Source organism: Malaya genurostris, chromosome 2 (assembly GCF_030247185.1).
Source record: "Malaya genurostris strain Urasoe2022 chromosome 2, Malgen_1.1, whole genome shotgun sequence".
NCBI lineage: Eukaryota > Metazoa > Arthropoda > Insecta > Diptera > Culicidae > Malaya > Malaya genurostris.
This window is the reverse complement of record NC_080571.1, coordinates 278000781-278021327: the sequence shown is the minus strand read 5'-3', so window position 1 is coordinate 278021327 and position 20547 is coordinate 278000781. Positions and strand designations below refer to the sequence as shown.

The window sequence follows — 20547 nt, the reverse complement described above, 5'->3', positions numbered from 1 at the left end:
AAACAAAAACAAAAACAAAAACAAAAACAAAAACAAAAACAAAAACAAAAACAAAAACAAAAACAAAAACAAAAACAAAAACAAAAACAAAAACAAAAACAAAAACAAAAACAAAAACAAAAACAAAAACAAAAACAAAAACAAAAACAAAAACAAAAACAAAAACAAAAACAAAAACAAAAACAAAAACAAAAACAAAAACAAAAACAAAAACAAAAACAAAAACAAAAACAAAAACAAAAACAAAAACAAAAACAAAAACAAAAACAAAAACAAAAACAAAAACAAAAACAAAAACAAAAACAAAAACAAAAACAAAAACAAAAACAAAAACAAAAACAAAAACAAAAACAAAAACAAAAACAAAAACAAAAACAAAAACAAAAACAAAAACAAAAACAAAAACAAAAACAAAAACAAAAACAAAAACAAAAACAAAAACAAAAACAAAAACAAAAACAAAAACAAAAACAAAAACAAAAACAAAAACAAAAACAAAAACAAAAACAAAAACAAAAACAAAAACAAAAACAAAAACAAAAACAAAAACAAAAACAAAAACAAAAACAAAAACAAAAACAAAAACAAAAACAAAAACAAAAACAAAAACAAAAACAAAAACAAAAACAAAAACAAAAACAAAAACAAAAACAAAAACAAAAACAAAAACAAAAACAAAAACAAAAACAAAAACAAAAACAAAAACAAAAACAAAAACAAAAACAAAAACAAAAACAAAAACAAAAACAAAAACAAAAACAAAAACAAAAACAAAAACAAAAACAAAAACAAAAACAAAAACAAAAACAAAAACAAAAACAAAAACAAAAACAAAAACAAAAACAAAAACAAAAACAAAAACAAAAACAAAAACAAAAACAAAAACAAAAACAAAAACAAAAACAAAAACAAAAACAAAAACAAAAACAAAAACAAAAACAAAAACAAAAACAAAAACAAAAACAAAAACAAAAACAAAAACAAAAACAAAAACAAAAACAAAAACAAAAACAAAAACAAAAACAAAAACAAAAACAAAAACAAAAACAAAAACAAAAACAAAAACAAAAACAAAAACAAAAACAAAAACAAAAACAAAAACAAAAACAAAAACAAAAACAAAAACAAAAACAAAAACAAAAACAAAAACAAAAACAAAAACAAAAACAAAAACAAAAACAAAAACAAAAACAAAAACAAAAACAAAAACAAAAACAAAAACAAAAACAAAAACAAAAACAAAAACAAAAACAAAAACAAAAACAAAAACAAAAACAAAAACAAAAACAAAAACAAAAACAAAAACAAAAACAAAAACAAAAACAAAAACAAAAACAAAAACAAAAACAAAAACAAAAACAAAAACAAAAACAAAAACAAAAACAAAAACAAAAACAAAAACAAAAACAAAAACAAAAACAAAAACAAAAACAAAAACAAAAACAAAAACAAAAACAAAAACAAAAACAAAAACAAAAACAAAAACAAAAACAAAAACAAAAACAAAAACAAAAACAAAAACAAAAACAAAAACAAAAACAAAAACAAAAACAAAAACAAAAACAAAAACAAAAACAAAAACAAAAACAAAAACAAAAACAAAAACAAAAACAAAAACAAAAACAAAAACAAAAACAAAAACAAAAACAAAAACAAAAACAAAAACAAAAACAAAAACAAAAACAAAAACAAAAACAAAAACAAAAACAAAAACAAAAACAAAAACAAAAACAAAAACAAAAACAAAAACAAAAACAAAAACAAAAACAAAAACAAAAACAAAAACAAAAACAAAAACAAAAACAAAAACAAAAACAAAAACAAAAACAAAAACAAAAACAAAAACAAAAACAAAAACAAAAACAAAAACAAAAACAAAAACAAAAACAAAAACAAAAACAAAAACAAAAACAAAAACAAAAACAAAAACAAAAACAAAAACAAAAACAAAAACAAAAACAAAAACAAAAACAAAAACAAAAACAAAAACAAAAACAAAAACAAAAACAAAAACAAAAACAAAAACAAAAACAAAAACAAAAACAAAAACAAAAACAAAAACAAAAACAAAAACAAAAACAAAAACAAAAACAAAAACAAAAACAAAAACAAAAACAAAAACAAAAACAAAAACAAAAACAAAAACAAAAACAAAAACAAAAACAAAAACAAAAACAAAAACAAAAACAAAAACAAAAACAAAAACAAAAACAAAAACAAAAACAAAAACAAAAACAAAAACAAAAACAAAAACAAAAACAAAAACAAAAACAAAAACAAAAACAAAAACAAAAACAAAAACAAAAACAAAAACAAAAACAAAAACAAAAACAAAAACAAAAACAAAAACAAAAACAAAAACAAAAACAAAAACAAAAACAAAAACAAAAACAAAAACAAAAACAAAAACAAAAACAAAAACAAAAACAAAAACAAAAACAAAAACAAAAACAAAAACAAAAACAAAAACAAAAACAAAAACAAAAACAAAAACAAAAACAAAAACAAAAACAAAAACAAAAACAAAAACAAAAACAAAAACAAAAACAAAAACAAAAACAAAAACAAAAACAAAAACAAAAACAATAACAATAACAATAACAATAACAATAACAATAACAATAACAATAACAATAACAATAACAATAACAATAACAATAACAATAACAATAACAATAACAATAACAAAACCAAAAACCGATAACAGATAACAGATAACAGATAACAGATAACAGGTAACATGTAACAGCTATCCCAAAAAACCCGCTAGCGAACCTTCTCTTGTTTACGCCTGATCCATCAGAAAAGATATAGCGCTTTATAACTATACCAGTTCTTAAAGTATTACTCAAGCAGCGTAAACTATGCGTCTGCTAAGAGGTTCCAGTTGAAATGCAAATTGGCAATGGCAGCTCAATTTGATTAGCTAATGCCCTGATAAGTCGAAGACAAAACAAAACATTTTAGAAGAAATGTGATGTGATGTGATGTGAAGTGAAGCCACCATCAGTTCAAGGACTTGCCAGTGGATGCGGGTAGACTTACAGTAGCCCCGATATGACTCATCCATTCACTTTCTTACTATAGCTGTTACCGAAAAGCGAACAAAAAGGGTTGGGCGGATATGTAAGTAGAGTTACTTACTCGTATTCCGCGGGAATAAAAGATGCTCTTCCAACCATAATATCCAGTGCATGGATGAAGCATTTCGCTATACATGCTTGAACCCGCCTGATGGTTTGTTTGAGAAGGGCGCGTCAGACTCATTTCAAACCTTCAGAAGGAAACAAGTTTCCTTCAAGTGACTTGGGCTGGCTATCCACAATTCCTCGTCCAGTCGTCAATTCGTCCGATGCCCTGATGCTCCCTCCTCTTTACGACCCCGTGCAAAATGTTTTATATTGAAAAATACAATGGAACATAGTGTAATGAAATTAATATAACATGAAAAGATATAATAGATTACAAAATAATACAATATAACATAATATAATATAATATATTTTAATTTAATATAATATAATACAATGTCATACAATATAATATAATATATCATAAAACAATATATAAAATAACATTTAGTGTAGAGTGTCAGTTATGCTCTTCTATCTTCGCAATACTGCAGGAAGTAGAATATTTCTCTTCTAATAACAATAATAATATCCACATCTATAAAAATAATATATGTTATTATTATTGATGACAAATTAATAATAATAACAGTAAATATAATAATGAAAATAATAATAAAAAACGAATCTAATATAGTACAATGAATTATATAATAAATAATAGAATGAATAAAATGATATGTTGCGATATGCTATGATATTATATTACTTGAATTTATATGTCATTTCTCATCCTCTCATTCTGCCATCAACGCATTCCATCGACCAATTGTCACCACAGACACACGTGTAGGCATGAAACAGGAACCAGTGAGGACCAAGCTCACCTTGTGACGACCTTGATAGTTAGTTAAAAGATTACTTTAAAAATGATAACTTATAAGGAAAACAAATTTATATTTTGCGCAGAGGTACGTAATACTACTCATAATAAACCCTATAATATAATATAATATAATATAATATAATATAATATAATATAATACAACATAATGCAATACAATATAACATAATATAGTAGAATACAATATAATATAATATAATAAAATATAATATAATTATATAATATAATATGCTATGATGCAATGCAGTATAATACCATAATAACATAAAATAGTGTAGGACGATAATATATGAAACAATATGCTATGATATAATATAACAGTAATGTCGTAGTGTAAGTTACGCTCTTATAATAAAAATAATACTAATAATACATTATGTAATAAACGACAGAATTATATGTTACAATATACTATGATAAACATTGCACTTTAGGATGGGCGTTACAATATACTATGATAAACATTGCACTTTAGGATGGGCTTCAACCTACAAGCCATTTCGCACCCTCTCATTCTGCTACTAACGCAGAAGGCGATAGCACCCAGTCGACGCCGTTCTATTGACCAAATGTCATCATAGACGCTCGGGGAGGCATGAGATAGGGACTTGTGAGGACTTAGTTATCTCACCATTTGACGACCAAAACAAAACATTTTAGAATAAATGTATTTAAAAATAGAAAATATTTTTTAGGAACAAGTTTGCCAGTTTTTTTCACCTCCTTCTTGGCTGCTCAGGGTAAGAGTGAGTTGATTCGGTGCTTATAACATTCCACTGATAATTTTTCCCAAGAAAAAAAAGTTACTTTCTCGACGATAGGTGTTTTTTTAATGAATTAGTTTCAGGTGTTTGATTTTTTTGAATAATTTATTATCTAAATCAAAGGAGAAAAAAAAGTTCAACGAGAAGTTCTAACTTCGGAGAAAATCATTCGTTATGGTATTTAACATAGGAACCAGTCGTTGTCACCAGGCAAAATAACCTTTCAGTTCGATTGCTATTGACGTTCTCTTTATTGCCTCTGATGACCGTTTCGATGGATTATTACTGAGCGGCCTTTATGGAAACCTTTCCCATAAGGACAGTCCTAGTCTCGGTCCGAGCGAAAGATACAGAGCACAATGAAAATAAATACTGTGCTATCGGTTGTCTGCCACGATTGCGATTACAAATCTGTCTGGAATGGTCGGGGGCTTTGTGTTGTAAGTGTGATGATAGCGAAGAACAAGAAAGATCTGGCTCCGCGCCTATCTCGAAGGAAAACAATCGTGGTCCGCGTGCGTAAGAAGTGTGCATGGGAGCACCGGAAAAAATAATCAACACTTTAAGCATGTGTAAACGATATGTTAATTTTAGCAGCAGTAACAGCACAGAAGAGCTATTTTAAAGTGTCTGTTCCTTTGTACTTTGCGCTTATCTTGGACCCGCGTCGAATTGATGTCAACAGCGGCCTATTAGCAATGTCAATAGGTGTGGGTAGTTTTTTATTTGATCAGACTAATTACATTCTCGGTCGTGGAATTGTTACAAATGATACTGCAAGCTATGTGATACAAAATTGGCCTTTTAACCGGTTCAAAAGTTTGGTAGCGGTGATGGAGGTTGTAGGGCTAGCTGTTGTAGGTTTCAATGCAAGATATAAAGATTGAATCATTTAATATCTGGACACATCGTTTTTTATAGCAATCTGATCTGGAATGTTTTGACAGCAGTTCGTTTTGTAATGTTTTGTTTTTAAGTGCAGAAAATTTCGTCACCACTCGTTTTGTTTCAAAGAAGTTATGCTTAATGAAAGTCGCGAGCCGAAAATTTTGCGACCAAGAGGTTAAAAAATCTGTTAGTCGTGTGCTGCATTTAAAGGACCAATTCAGGGTTGTCGTGTTATGATAACGGCTAGAAATTCAATTCCAACCAAAGCACTGTTGGAATGATTCATCTGCGAGAAGTATTTTACTCTTTTCGGGTCAGTAAAAAACCAAAAATGGGACAAAATCTAGTGATCAGAATACTTATACAATCTAGAGGCCAAAAGTTATACAATCAGTGGCCAAAAGTTATACAATGAGGTTCTTACGAAACACGAAGGATAAATTCTCATGAGCGAGGAAACGTAAAGGAAGTTTATAGTCAGGTTTTTAGTTGTAAATAGTCATTGGTTGAGTTGATGTCCTTAGTCAGCTCAAATTCGTTTTGATCGAGCAATTCGCAAGAAATCTTGTCATCTGGCAAGGTATTTGCAACTGCGGATAACATACCTAGGTTTTCTCGGCATACAAGACTATGCATTGTCAAATATACAGGCAAAAAAGTCTAAAAAGCGTATTCTTCCATACATTAAAACCCTCAAAGAAACTGTAAAGTTTTAGCTAACCGTCAAAACGGAGAATACTACAGTGGTATCAAGTCAACGGGATGGATTTCTTCGATAAGGACATTGATCCAACTAACCTAAATTTTGGTCAATTGTAAAAACAAACAGAAGTTGAAGAAGCGTGGAAAGGTGATTCGGGGATGCACCAGAGAAGAAACAAAAATGCCGCTCAGGTTAGCCAACAGAGTATACAAAATATGTTGAGTTGTATTCGAAGAAAAGTACGAGATTTCAGTAAAACCAAATCAGAATTGTCATTTAGAGTTTCTGATATCTTAATGGTATCGGTTTGTACTAAGCGTACATTACTATTCTCATTTGTTTTACGTTTCGTCTTCGACTCATCAGTGCACTAGCAGTGTATGATGAACTGCCAACGCTACCTCGCGGTTCGACAAAAACCTCTAATAAAATAGTCATTTGAAGGAAAAAAAACTTATTTTTTTACCCCCAAATTTATGATTTTATTTTACGTTTCGTTTATGACTCATTGATGCGTAGCAATTTATATTGAACAAAAACCGCTATGCATGTTGAGCCGTCAGGTCAAAACGTTCTTTAATAATCGATTTACTGAATTAATTGTATTTCGTACCGTTTGTACTTCTGCATGCGAACAATTTTTTACTCTATTTCGTCCAGTTTTATTGATTTGTGTAATAAAATAAGTGTGTCGTGAATTCTTCATACTTTAGAATAGTTGCGGCGTTACAATTCTTGGAGTGACAAAAAGAAACCTTGCACAATTCACACAATATATCAACTTATGAGAACGATCTTAGACATTTAGAAGTGCGAAGTTTTATTCGTATGCACAGTATCCAGTTATGTCTCTGACATTATTCACCCTTTTTATTTTGTCTAAAACGTCAATTTAGACATTCCTCGATGAACATTAGATTAGGGCCTAATTGAAAATGACAGCTTCTTTTTGTTTGCTTCCTGTTTCAATTACTACAGAAAATTTCTGTATTTTCGATAATTTTTTCAGTGCAGATTGAAAGATGATAGTTTTAGTGAGTACTCTCTGCGAATAGCTAGAGGAAAGGATTGCTAAGAGGTCCGGGTTTTTTTTTTCATAAGTACTTTTATTTCTTAAGGCAGTTTACATGAGTTTTTTTAATCGTCACTTTTACATAGAATTCTTATCATAATATAATTCTAATATATCCTCTTATTATTTGAATATTTAATTCGTCATTTATTATTAAATCTGCTCAAGAATATGATTGAACTGAACGATTAACTGCTATAAATTATAAAATAAGCTGTTATTTTTATACATTTGTTTGTATCATTATATCATTTATATTCAAATTTAGCTATTTTTTTTATTCAATAATATAATACATTTTCAGGCACACTGCTTAAGCTCTAAATGCCAAGGGTATGTTCTAATTTTAATTAACTAACTTAAAATTAGAATAATATCATTAGACTATGTCATCTCGGATTCTCAAAAATCCAGCTTTCAGCTGTGGATCGGTAGTGGTCGATGAATTGAATATTGCATGAGTCTTCCAGATGGCGTTGGTAAATATCTATGCTGGCCGTATCCTTCGGTTCGTGTGGGTGTTGGATGAACTAATGGACGCAGTTGGAGTCAAAACTAAGTCTTAAAAGGATCAATTATTATATTGAAACTATAATTTTCTTTATGAAATAATAATGAAGTTTCATGTATGGAAGTTCACGACAAGCAAGAATGTCTCGAACTGGGATATTGGAAAGTCTACTTTGGGTACGCAAAGAATTTATTGAGATCTGACATCATGATACTCCACGCATGTCCAATATCCCGACACAATCATGATCAATATCCCGATAACCTTCGCCACAAGCACTTCGGCAATGGGTATATATGATTAGAAGCTGGTTTCCATTACTTTTGAATGGCGATAACTTTCACTTGCTTCCAGTCAAGTGGAACAATATTTTGCTCAAGAAACTTGTTTAACAATTCCATCAAGTGTCTTTTTGCGAGGTCAGACAGATTCTTCACCAAGTTGAATTTAATTTTGTCCAAGCCAGGAGCATTATTGTTACAAGACAAGAGTGCTTTAGAAAATTCCATCACTGCAATGGGGCTATCAATGGAACCATTATTTGGAGTAGATTGCCGAATAATGCTTTGCGTAGGAACAGAATCTGCGCAAACTTTCCTAGTAAAGTCAAATATCCATCGTTTCGAGTATTCCTCACTGTCATTGCCCACGGTACGATTTCTCATTCGTCTGGCCGTGTTTCAAAGAAAAGATCCATATTTATTGAATCTACCCTAATCTAACGAGTAAATTGCAAAAAGCAATTTTTTGCGTCTGTTTAGCGGTTTATGTTGATGCTAATGCACTGATGATTCGAAGAAGACACGTTTAAGAAACAAATCGGGAAATGTTTGCACTTTTTTTCTCATTTAAAGTGCAATAAATGACTCAACATTGTTATTTCGTTGTCATGTTTCCGTGATAAATCAGTATTTGTGTCCAAATTTTTAATGGCAGAAGCTTTAGACTAGCATTTTTTCCATTCTCGTTGCATCACATGTATTCCCGACACTCTGTGAAGATCCAAAACAGCATATATAGCTTCGACAATTTGATCGCCTAGAGATTACACATTAAATAGTTTGTTTTAATGTTTCAATAGCTGCGCAAAAGTTAATTTCTATGAGGAAAAAAAATCGATCATTAGTTATAGATTAAAATGAGTGTGCGTTGTGGAAAGTTATAGCCGGCTCTTAGTAAACAAAACTACAGGAGACAGTCCTATGGGGTTGTTCGACCTGTTGAAGTTGTTCTAACTATTGTTTAGTGTCAAAATAGCTACTAAAATTTGTTTTGAATATTTAGGCAGCAGTTTTTTTTGAGTTTCATGCAATTTTATTTGTAAATAGGAGATATATTTTTTCCTGAACATAATTCTTTAAGATGCCCTGAAAAGGGCCATTCAGTTTGTTACTGTTTATGATGAAAGGTGCTGATCACGATCATCCAGCACTCCATGATTGAGGTCATTCTGCGTTTTCCCCGTCTGCGCACAAACCAAATCCTCAAATGGTCAGATTGCTGAAGTGTCCAGTAACTTTTTCTACGCCATTAAGGGGTGGTAGATCTAAACGATGAAAAAAATAATCATTTTTGCAATTTTTTCCAGAATTATCGTTCAACAAAATAAATTCAAATGTTTGCATGATAAAAAGCATCATTCGTGGAAAAATATTGAGAAATAAGTTGGTGAAGAGATATTTTTGAGGACGCTTCTTAAAAATCATGATTTGCGGTGTCCACTGTATCTCAGCGCAGACTTATCAGAAGTGAACACATGAACGCAGCATAGTTAGAAAAGAAGTTTCTGTTTGATTTTTTTATTAATTTTTTAAATTTTTGGTGGTTGTTCAAAGTGAAAACTATGATTTTTCACGAAAAAATCCGCCATTTTATAGCTGTTAAACCTCCCCAAAGTAACAAACAACGAACAAGGAAAACGTTGGGGTCTGGTTTTTTATATGTAGAAAGTGTTTGCAAAATTTGAAAAAATTGGTTTTTATTAGTTTTTGAATGACCATGGACACGGACTTTTAAAACCTGCTTTCGAGAAAAACGCGTTTAAAGGTTTTTGTCTATAAAATCAATGGAAACAATTTATTACTCCAGGGAGCCTGTAGGGTCTAACATTTTCAAAAAATCGGATTTTTTCTTTTATGATTTATTATAACGAAACATTTCAAGAATGTTTTGTCAAGTTTTGAAGTCAATCGAAGTAGAAATCTTGGGCCTGTGCGCCGGGCTCTTGCTTCTTCGTAGAATGAGATAGCCATAGATAAAGGTCCATAACTTCCAGAGTTTCGTTCCAACAGGCTTGAAAATTTCACAGAAAATTCTTCAAATGTTTTACTATAAGAAAATATAAAGAAAATAATAAATGATTTTTCAAAAGTGTTATACCCTACCTGCCCTTTAATGGACGTACAGAGTGCAAGTTGGTTCGACACTGATTCTTGTTTTGTGAATTGGTTTTCCTTGAATGCTAACACATACATTCAAGAGCGGAATTCCTATGGAAACTGCGAAACTGGAATCCCTATGAACTTGTGTATACGAAACAGTCGTCTCTGTTAGGGAAAACTATGATAATGGCTCGAAAAACAGGGAAAATTAGACATTGCTCGTTATTGATTTAAATTTGATAACAAATTTCCTTAAATATTTAGTTTTAGAAGTTTTAGAATCGAAAGGTAGAAATATATCCAAGTAGTAAAGGAAATGATTTCAAAAATCAGTCTACCATCGGTTAAACTGTAGATGTTCAATTTGATCACTATTTGTATGATTTTGTTTGCTGTATTTGAACTCTTACCCATATATAGTAGTCCTACGTCAAAAAAAAAACAACTTCATCGCTTGTATGAGTAAATTGACCAGCACTAAAATGGTGTGAAATACACGACACGCGGATTTCCGAAATTATGCTTTTTTTAACGCGGTTTTCTTGTTTTTCTTAGAAATGCATGAAACATCGAGATCTAGTGTTATTCCGATTTTTTTTTTAAATCAACTCTTTCACACTTAGAAAATGTTCGAATTAAAAAAATAATATTCAGATTACACCAGATCAGGACGTTTCATGCATTTCTAAGATATTTGGCATCAAACAAAATTTCTTCCATTATGCGGTTTTTTTTGTCTACGCGGATTTCTGAAGTTACGCGGTGTCAAATTCAAGTCGATTTTCACAAAAAAAAAGTTTTTTTTTAAAGATTACACCAGATCTGCATGTTTCATAAATTTCTAAGGCACTTGGCATCAAAAATTTTTTATTTCCCGTTTTCCGTTTTTTTTTTCAGTGTGGAGTCCCAAAGTCGATTTATACAAAAAAAAAAAACGCGTAAAAAGAGACCTATGTGTAGTTAATATATTTGAAGGTGTTTTTGATTATTTTGTCATGCCACAACCAAATTCGCACCCTCTCATTCTGCTACTAATTCAGATAGCGAAAGTATCCAGTCGACGGCTAATGTCATCATCAAAGCACGACATGAGATAGGAACTTGTGAGCGCTAACTTGTTTAACCATTTGACGACTATTTTGATCTAGAACAAAATGTATCAGAATTCATAACCATATCACAAGATCCGGTGAGTGTCCAGGCTCTACATCAACCCTTTTAACCCTCACGGAAAAGTACTCTTATCTCCGTTTGTTTTCATGAGCTCTCTGGTTGATTCGCGATCGCTTGGTGTGTCCGTGAGCTGCGAGTATTTCCTTAGTTTTTTATTCAAAATAATAAATTAAGCAAAGTTTCCTCCAGTAAACATCCCATTCCGCTGATATAGCACCGACCTATAACCTCTACGCCTACCGCATAAATAAGACGCTCGGTCATCTTCTTAAGATTAGTTTGTTTACCTTCTCTGGTGTCTCTATCTCGTTGTCTTCTCCGTACTTTCTACTGATTCTGATGGTGATGATGATGACGATTCTGCTGCTGCTGCTTTGGTATTGGTGAAACCTACGTTCGATAGTGCAACCGGCAGCGAACTCTCGATTTGACCGGTTTCAATTGAAAATCATCTTCCAATTATCGCACCCCGCTAACCCGCTAGTCTCGCTGGATCTCGCTTCCACTACAATCCCCCAGGCAGGTCTACTATTGTAGTAACACTACCCCGCAGTCGCAGTTGCGGTAGTCAGTTGAGATCAGCCGGCGAAATTGAGCAGACGTGTTGCTAGTTCCGTTCTGTTACACATCAACTGTCAGTGCCACACAAACTGGGAGCGAATAGGTGAGCTCGGTTGGTACTCGGTGATCGCGTTCAGTTTTTATTCCTCCCTCCTCCGGTGCCTCCGGTCGCGTTTCTTTCTGAAGGTGCGTGAGCGTGAATTTGTTGATGCCGCGCGTCAAACAGTGCTGCTGCTGCTGCTGTTGAGTATGACCTGTGAAGCTTGATTATTTGAGCGTCTGTTGTTTACACAATCCCATGAAAGATAATGCAGTTTTCATAACACAATTCGCGTCGAGAGAGATCTGCTGCCATCGATCACGTTCGCAAAGAGTGGTATTGCGTTTTGCGAGGTCACTGCTTCGGAGCCGATTTGTGGTTGATTTTTTTTGGGAATCTACACGCTCTTCAGTGAGATTATTCAGTGTTGATTGCAACGAAAATAAACCAGTGATCGAATCTGTTTTGAAAGTAGAATCCAAATCGGCCTTGTCGGGAAAGGAGTGAAACGGTTGAGTGAAGCGAATTAAAAAGTGATGTGCAGATTCAATATCAAGTTCTATCTTTAGATGCAAACGAGATGAGTGAATTACTACTGTGTGTATTGCTGGCTCAACAGTAACGTAACAACGCAAAAGAAACTCGGTGCAAAGAATCAGAAGCAAAATATTTACCTACTAGTGAACAAGTGAGTGTGTAGATTTTGACCGGTGTCGCGCAGATAGCGATTAAATCATGGTTGCCAAAACACCGGAAGGTATTTCGCTCGAAAATCTCAGTAAACGTGCCTCGGTCTACATCGATCCGGATTGCGATGTATACTTGGAGTTGCAGTACCTGCAGTCGTCGGACTTCCACAAATGCACTTGCTTCGATCTGCATCTGCTGGCATCAGGTAAAACAACAACAGCTGTTTGAGAGTACTTGACAGCTAGTGCTTGTCAAAAAAAAACTATGGAACACACAGGGGTTGTTGATCGCATGGTTTTGTACCCACCGTGGAAGTCGATGGCTACCTACAATAGCTCAACTCGTGATGTGACGCATGCAAATGTGTGAATAGGGTTTATAAATTTGAACGAGCAAACGTGACTGGCTACTTAGTATTGTATTTATTTTTTTCTCTATTTGGCAATGAGTCTGTAATTGGTTTGATGGATTTTGTTCGGAAATTGGGTTGAAAACAAAAAGTTTGAATGAATGAATTAATTTGTCATTCTTATTAGTACTTATAACATAACGCTTTCTATCTAACGAATCATGATAAAGCCACTTGGAAACATTTTCAAAATGCAGTTATTGTCGTAATAAACACTTGCATATGTGTGTTTCATATATTAGCATTATATCTACGGTAGCTTATGCTAATAACTTGGATTCTGGATGTTTTAGGAAAGAAGCCTCAAGCTTCTATCAAATTCTGTGCAAAAACAAAGTTTCTTTAAGCAAATTTATTCAACAACGCTGTCATTCGTCTCTTGCATAAAAATTGTTGACTCCAACCTCTTTCTTTCGTCCGGATATCTTTTCCTGAAAACCCCAGGAAGTTGATCTGACTTTGGAATAGCTGAGATTATTACCGAAACCTGGGAGGAACAAGTCGACAATTTCCCCATGCAATTACTTGTTTTACAACCTGTCCAATAGACTGGATCCTTTCTTAAACATTTGATCTGGAATTGTTTCAGTTATAATGAAATAATTTACAATCGAATAATTTTAGTCATTCATGGGTTTTGGTACCTCATGGGTAACCAGTTTGTGCAAAGTGCACATGATCATTTATTTCCTATTTTTACGTTTCGTTTTGAACCTATCAGTACATTAGCAGATTATGCTGATCCGCGAGGTGGTATTAACAGTTCAACCTAAGCTGCTAATGCACTGATGAATTGAAGACGAACTGTGAAAATATGAAAAAAAATTCAGATTCTGAAAAAAAAAATCCCGAAGAATAAACTTTGATTACCGAGAGAACTAATTAGAATTTTGTATGTGTCGCAAATCTACATACCACACAATTCGTGAAAAACGAATTTCGACAAGTGATCGAAATTCACAAGAATGATTGAAATATGCGACATTTTTACACGATTTTTTCCAAGTGTGTAGTTTTCGAAAGTTATTCAGGCAATTTGCTGTAAATTTACAGTTAAAAGGGAGGGATATTGTTTCGTTTTACTATGCAAAACTGATCAGAATTCTTTATATTCGATATTTTATTCGTCGAAAATTACACACTGACTCGTTTAGTTCAAAGTTTCAAATTTTTCCCACATCATTTCTTAGATCGTATTTTGATTTACGTATCCCTTTGAGTGCGAGTTGAGAACATTGTGAGTAGTAGGACGGCACCCCGTCTGGATTATAAGGCTGCTGGGGTAGAATTTTTTAGGGAACGTTTTGGACAAGAGACATCACCGATACCAATTTTCAAAACTTGTGGATAAAACCCAATGCTCATAGGAGTAGTGAAATGGTCTCTCGCTATTGTCTATATTCTGAGGTTTTTTTACGTGGTTTTTTATGCGTTATTTACACGGATTTCCGAAGTTATGCGGTTTTTTCACGCGAATTTCCGAAATTACACGGTTTTCTTGTTTTGTCTTAGAAATGCATGAAACGTGCTATCCCGAAATTTGTTTTAAGTCAACTCTCTGACTCCAAGATAATTTTCGATTTCGTTCAAAAAAAGATTTATTTTTAATTTCACGAGATCCCGATTTTTCTTGCATTTCTAAGACATTTGATATCATCAAATTTTTTTTCTCAATTTTGCGGTTTTTTTCTACGAGGATTTCCGAAGTTACGTGGTCTCTAATTCTCTAAGCCCTAAAGTCGTTTTTTTTTAAAAACATTGTTTTGAGATTACACCAGATCTGGACGTTTCATGCATTTCTGAGATATTTGGCATCGAAACAAATTTTTTTTAGTTCAGCGATGTTTTTTACGCTGATTTCCAAAATTACGTGTTTTTTTACGCGGTACGTATCCCCCGCATAAAAAGTGACCTCAGTGTGGAAAGGTAATAGAGTTAGTGTAGAAACCATCTCTTGATCGGAGCTCCGGAGAATCCCAAGATCGGTAAATTTCTGAGGGTGTAATTTTCTCGGAGATGGCTGCCTCTATTTCAACAAGCTTAGGTTCGTTTAAAAGCTACTCTTAGGTTGTGAATCAAGTTCGAAGATCAATTGACTGTCACTGCCGGCTCCGGGACTATAATGACATAAATCACTTAACCGACAAAATGCATTTTTTCTCCGGTCAGGTTTTCTCGAATACAAACTCAGGTTTGTTTGAAAGCTACTTTCTGATTGTGAAACAAATTCGAAGATCAATTGGCTGTCATTTCTAGTTCCGAAAATATAATTGTGTAAGTGACGTAATCGACAAGCGACAATTTCTTCTCCTCGCGATTTCTTCGCTCGGAGATGGATGAACCTATTTTCACAAGATTAGGCTCGATTGAAAACCAGTCTTGGGTTGTACATCAAGTTCAAAGAACATTTGGCTGCCGGCTCCGGAAATATAATGGCATGAGTGACGTAACCGACAAAATGCAACGCTCAATTTTGTCGAAGATCGTTGTTCCGATTTCAACAAGTTTAGGTTCTTTCGAGACTAATGTTGGATTGTTGATCAATATCAGGAGATATAATGGTATGAGTAACGTACCCGACAAAAAGTTTTTTTTTCTATCCGTCCATTTTTTTCATAAACTTAACAATGATCATGTTCAAATGTATTATTGTTGATACTTCTGGTTTCGGGAATGTTGTCGAATATGCGACTTAAGTGCTGAATTGCACTTTTGTGAATTAACCGAATCAATCTGAATGAAATTGTGTCAAAATTCGTGTCAGACATCATCTTGATGAAAATATATTTCTTAAAATGCATTATCACATCATTGAGTGGATTGAGAAGAGTCTTCTGTTGGGCCCAATGATGCAGCGGATTACTCTTCATTAAAGAATTTCATCCCTTCGTAGCACTTCTTTTTTTCAGCTTATACAAATTACTTTTGAACCAATTGAGCCGGCCAATCACACGTCGATTCACCAAATTATTTTGGCCCTTTAAGTTTGCAGGAGCAAAGCTGAATTTTTGTTCATATTGAAAAACTGAAGCGACTGAAAGCGATTTATTATTACTAACCATGTCCTCCCTTGTTGTAAGTTACCTACAGATATTATCTGATTTAATAGCTTAATGTCATTTCAAGCAAGCATATTTCGTTATATAAACTACTAGCCTCAACATTATTTACGATTTGTTTTGGTTTTGTGTTAAGCTGTCTTGAACTCAATTGTAACAAAAACTTGAGTTTTTTGTCCGCAGCTGCAAAACACTTGCCAAATCAGAAACTGTTTAAATAACTTTTAATTATACCTGTCGGAGGATGTCTTCACGGGTCGTTGCCTGCGTGGGAAAAACATTTTTATCTGACAGGCGGCCAAGAAGACCATCTTGACACATCGTTATTCAACTAATTAGATACTTTTTTGGTCGAGATAGAATATGAGCCCGGGTTCGGATGTAATTAAATGGTAAACCTTTATATCTTGGCATGTCAAAGACTGTAACGATTGGAATTGGCATAGTTTAGTACCGTTAAAAAGTCAAAGAAGCTGACTTATCAGTAGACATAAATGAAAAAGTTACAACAAAACTTTTCCATCGGAAAGAAGAGTTCTTCTCCAACCTATCTGCTACCATAACAACACCGAAATCGACCACTAGAAGCGCTGTGAAAATATTGATTTACGGTTATTGTGACAATTGTTGTAATTACAAGCCTTCTGTTCAGCTAATATGATTTAAAAATTCTACCTCGAAATATGTGTAAAAAGTTTACAACGAAGTGCTTTTATTTCAAGGATCTCTGTTTCTGGAAGCATAGACTTAACTAAATGACTGGAATTCGAATATGTGTTGAAAATCAATTTAAAGACTGTCCCAGAAAGTATAAATGCACTTTGATTTCGCTGTAAATAATTCAAAAGTGTTAAATATTCAAATTTTATTCGATATACTGATAATATTAGACTACAACAACAGAATATTATTCTCAACATTTGCTACTTAGCCATTGTAGACTAGCTGGCGCACCATCTTGCGAACGTTCCTCATTAAATTACGTACAGACTTCTTGGCGACAAGTTTTGACACTTTTTTCCAATCTTTTTCGAACTGTTGAATGGTTTCGGCAGCCGAGACATGTTTCCTAAGATGTGCCTTCGGTAATGCCCAAAATTCCTCAATTGGTCGAAGTTGTGGGCAATTTGGTGGATTCATGTCTTTTTGGACGAAAGTGACATTTTTGGTAGTATACCATTCTACCGTTGATTTCGAGTAGTGGCAAGAAACAAGATTTGGCCAGAAGACAACAATCAATCGATGTCTCGGACTGGTTTAACACTTGCCCTTCTCGCACCGTATAATATTGTGGTCCCGGCAAGGATCGAGTTTCACGTAGGTTTCGTCGTCCATGATTATGCAGTTCAAATTTCCAGCAAGAATCGTACTGCACAGCTTTCGAACTCTCGGCCTGATCGATGCTTCTTGTTTCGGTTGTTTCTGCTTCTTATAGGTTCGAAGATTCAAACGTTCTTTAGCACGAAGAACATTTGACTTCGAAGTGCCTACTTTTTGGCCATATCCCGAACTGAAACCTCCTTCTTTTGCTCGAACGCCTACAGTATACGTTTATCCAACTGAGGGTTAGCAGGACCTTTTTTCGACCCGTTTTCGGTTTATCCTCAAAGATGTTATCCTCATCGGACTTCCTGATTGCATTTCGCACGGCTTTCTCACTTACTCCTTCAATTTTTGCTATCTTTCTCAGTGACAGTCCGCGTTCTGTGCACCGACGTTGTTCTGCTGAAAGTCCACGCTTTTCGAAACAATCTAATTAAAACGAATAAACATCTGCACAAATGGTTAGAGAAGAGTGTAAGCAACAGGACGCAGCCATAAAAATTGACAGATTCTGAACCATTGCGAAATGGCAGCGATTTTTGGTTGCGTCCATACTTTCTGCGACAGTCTTTAATTCAACCGTTCCTTCATGTGACTATCAATATCCTTGGAACTGTCCTGTTCTAATTAGAAAAACGTGAGAAATAAAATTTCGTATGTTAGTGTTTATTGCTACTTCGTGTAAGGTTACCTGAGTGGGATTGACAGACACTTTGGTGAAATTCCTCCAAGTGTGTTTGTCATTCACTTTCACACTTCCACCGACGTAGTAGTAAACAAGATAAAGTTCTTGACACGGTTAGCACTTCGCAGGTGGTTGAGCTATCAAATTAAGCCACAACCTTGCCAATCAGATTCACTATCAGCGATAGTGAAGGTTTACGAAGTCGATTGTAGAAACTAATTGGTTTTACCTGTTGTCATCGGCTATTTTCTCATTCCAATTATTGAGGTATTTTAGCATGGTACTCGGCTCCAAACAATTGCATATCTGAATTTCAGAGTGTTGTCCAGCAAAAAACGCTTTAATTCGTTTTAGCTTTAACGCAACGATTGATTTATAAAAATATTCAACCCATGTATTTTTAAGTAACTGAAGATGTTCGACTAATGCGCAGTCCAGTGCCTTCAACTCCCACACACGGATTCGTACTCTATTATTCCGGAAAGTTGACCTAACACGAAACACCCTGAAATTAATAGTTTCATTTGCGTGCAGTTCGAAACAGTTCGAAAGGAAGGGCATCGAACTACGGCCGCCAACATTGGCGATAGTTAGTTTACTACTTCCCAGTTATTTGTTGACATATCATTTATTCAATGGTCGCTCGTAATGAAATGTTTCGTCCCGTACCGATAGATATCAGGAAATACTACACAGGTTTAACCAGCGAAAGCAAACGTTCGACAAAGAAACATCAATTTCAGTTCGTTCATTTGGCTGATATCATCTAACAAATTAACGTGCTATCGTGGGTGTATAACGACGGCCAGTATAGATGTCCTTATATAGATCTCGATGACCAGCCATTATGAGTGTGTCTCTCCACAAATGAACCCAATTTAGGCGCCTTCGTTTCATCGTGTCATTTTGTTTTGTGTTTTTCTTTCCAGGCAAAAAGCCAAACCTAAAGACATTTCAAGAAGTGCAATCACTCATACAACAGGGTAAGAAACGGGAAGCCAAACTAGTGCTCAGGGAAAATTCCTGGCCCACTAATTCGTCGATCCGGTCGCAGCTATGGCCCGCCCTCTGCAGTCAGCACCACGTCGGCAAGACCATGCTGGATGGGTTCTACTGGGATATGGTGAATCAGGTGAGTGTACAAGAAGTTTGTGATATATATTAGCACAAAACACTATATCGTAACGAGATTCTCATTAGACCCATGAGAGAGAAGTTTCACTAATGTAGCTTTCGTTAATCTACTGCACGTTAAGTATCGATGAAAAGTAACAAACAGTTGTTGACGACTTTACGTCATAAAGACGACAATAAAATGAATTATCATTCAATGATGTTTTGATTTTCATCGTGCCGCATCGACAATCGCAGACGCCCCAATACCTTATTCAACACCAGCGCTAAACCTGTGCGCCGCTGCCGCCTACAGTTTAGTTACGCCTTCAGACAAAAACGGTCGGCGCTACATTACTGCATGGAATGAAAAGTCCCAGGTCTCTCACGGAAAAGACGTTTCGAACCGTGTTGAGAACAAGCCTCTAGATGGCCCTATACCAAATTTCATGACAAGCTATCCAATAGTGTTTGTGAATAATAGCTGATCGTGTCAGACGAGTTCTAGCTCTCATCAAGCTATGGAAAAAGACGAATTTTGTGTCCTGAAATTGTATGATTTGCAGTACGGATTGGTCCGCCGTATTCTTCAGATCTGACCTCCAACGACTATTATCTATTGCCAAACCTAAAAAAGTTTCTCCAGGGAAAGAAATTTTCGTCGAATGCTGAGGCCGTTGCAGAAATTTAAGTCTATTTTGAAGGCCTTGACAAACCTTGACACGGCCTTATTCAAAGGACATCAAAATGTTGGAGGACCGATGGACAAATACTTATCCTTTGGTTTTTTTCCTACACTGATACTTTTTCAAATAAAGTCTATAATTCATAGTCAAAATTTCAATGTCTGACGGTACATTTTCTAGTTTGTGTTACAAGTTCCAAAATTGACCTGACAACGTAGCGTCAGATATCGACATTTTGACTATAAAGGATAAACTTTAGTTTCCTTGACAAAAGTCTTTGGGAAAAGCCGAAACATTGGATGATAGAAATACATTGAGATCGTTTTTGTAGGGTTTCCTTCTATGCGTTTTTTCGAATTCACTCGGATTTCCGTAATTACGCGATTACTTTTAACGCGTTTTTGTGCACTACCGTTCCCCCGCGTAAAAACAGACTTCAGTGTAGAGGTATTCTATGAAATGTGAATAGTTGTAAATGGTGCTTGTGATATCCTCAAAACAGTGTACATGTGGT

At 34.0% G+C, this 20547-nt stretch overlaps 1 protein-coding gene across 5 annotated transcripts in view; it reads left to right on the top strand.

Annotated features, from left to right (window-relative positions):
• Positions 1–20547, top strand: part of LOC131430228 (GTPase-activating protein skywalker) — a 184636-nt gene that overhangs the window by 115835 nt on the left and 48254 nt on the right. For 2 of the 5 annotated variants that reach the window (XM_058595001.1, XM_058595003.1), the window contains exons 1-2: positions 12033–12963; positions 19164–19366. In XM_058595001.1, coding sequence (XP_058450984.1) covers positions 12804–12963; positions 19164–19366 — 363 coding nt within the window. In that variant the 5' untranslated portion in view covers positions 12033–12803. Of the gene's footprint in view, positions 1–12032; positions 12964–19163; positions 19367–20547 lie in introns of those variants that run through there. The other 3 variants (XM_058595000.1, XM_058595005.1, XM_058595002.1) reach the window with 3 other exon arrangements.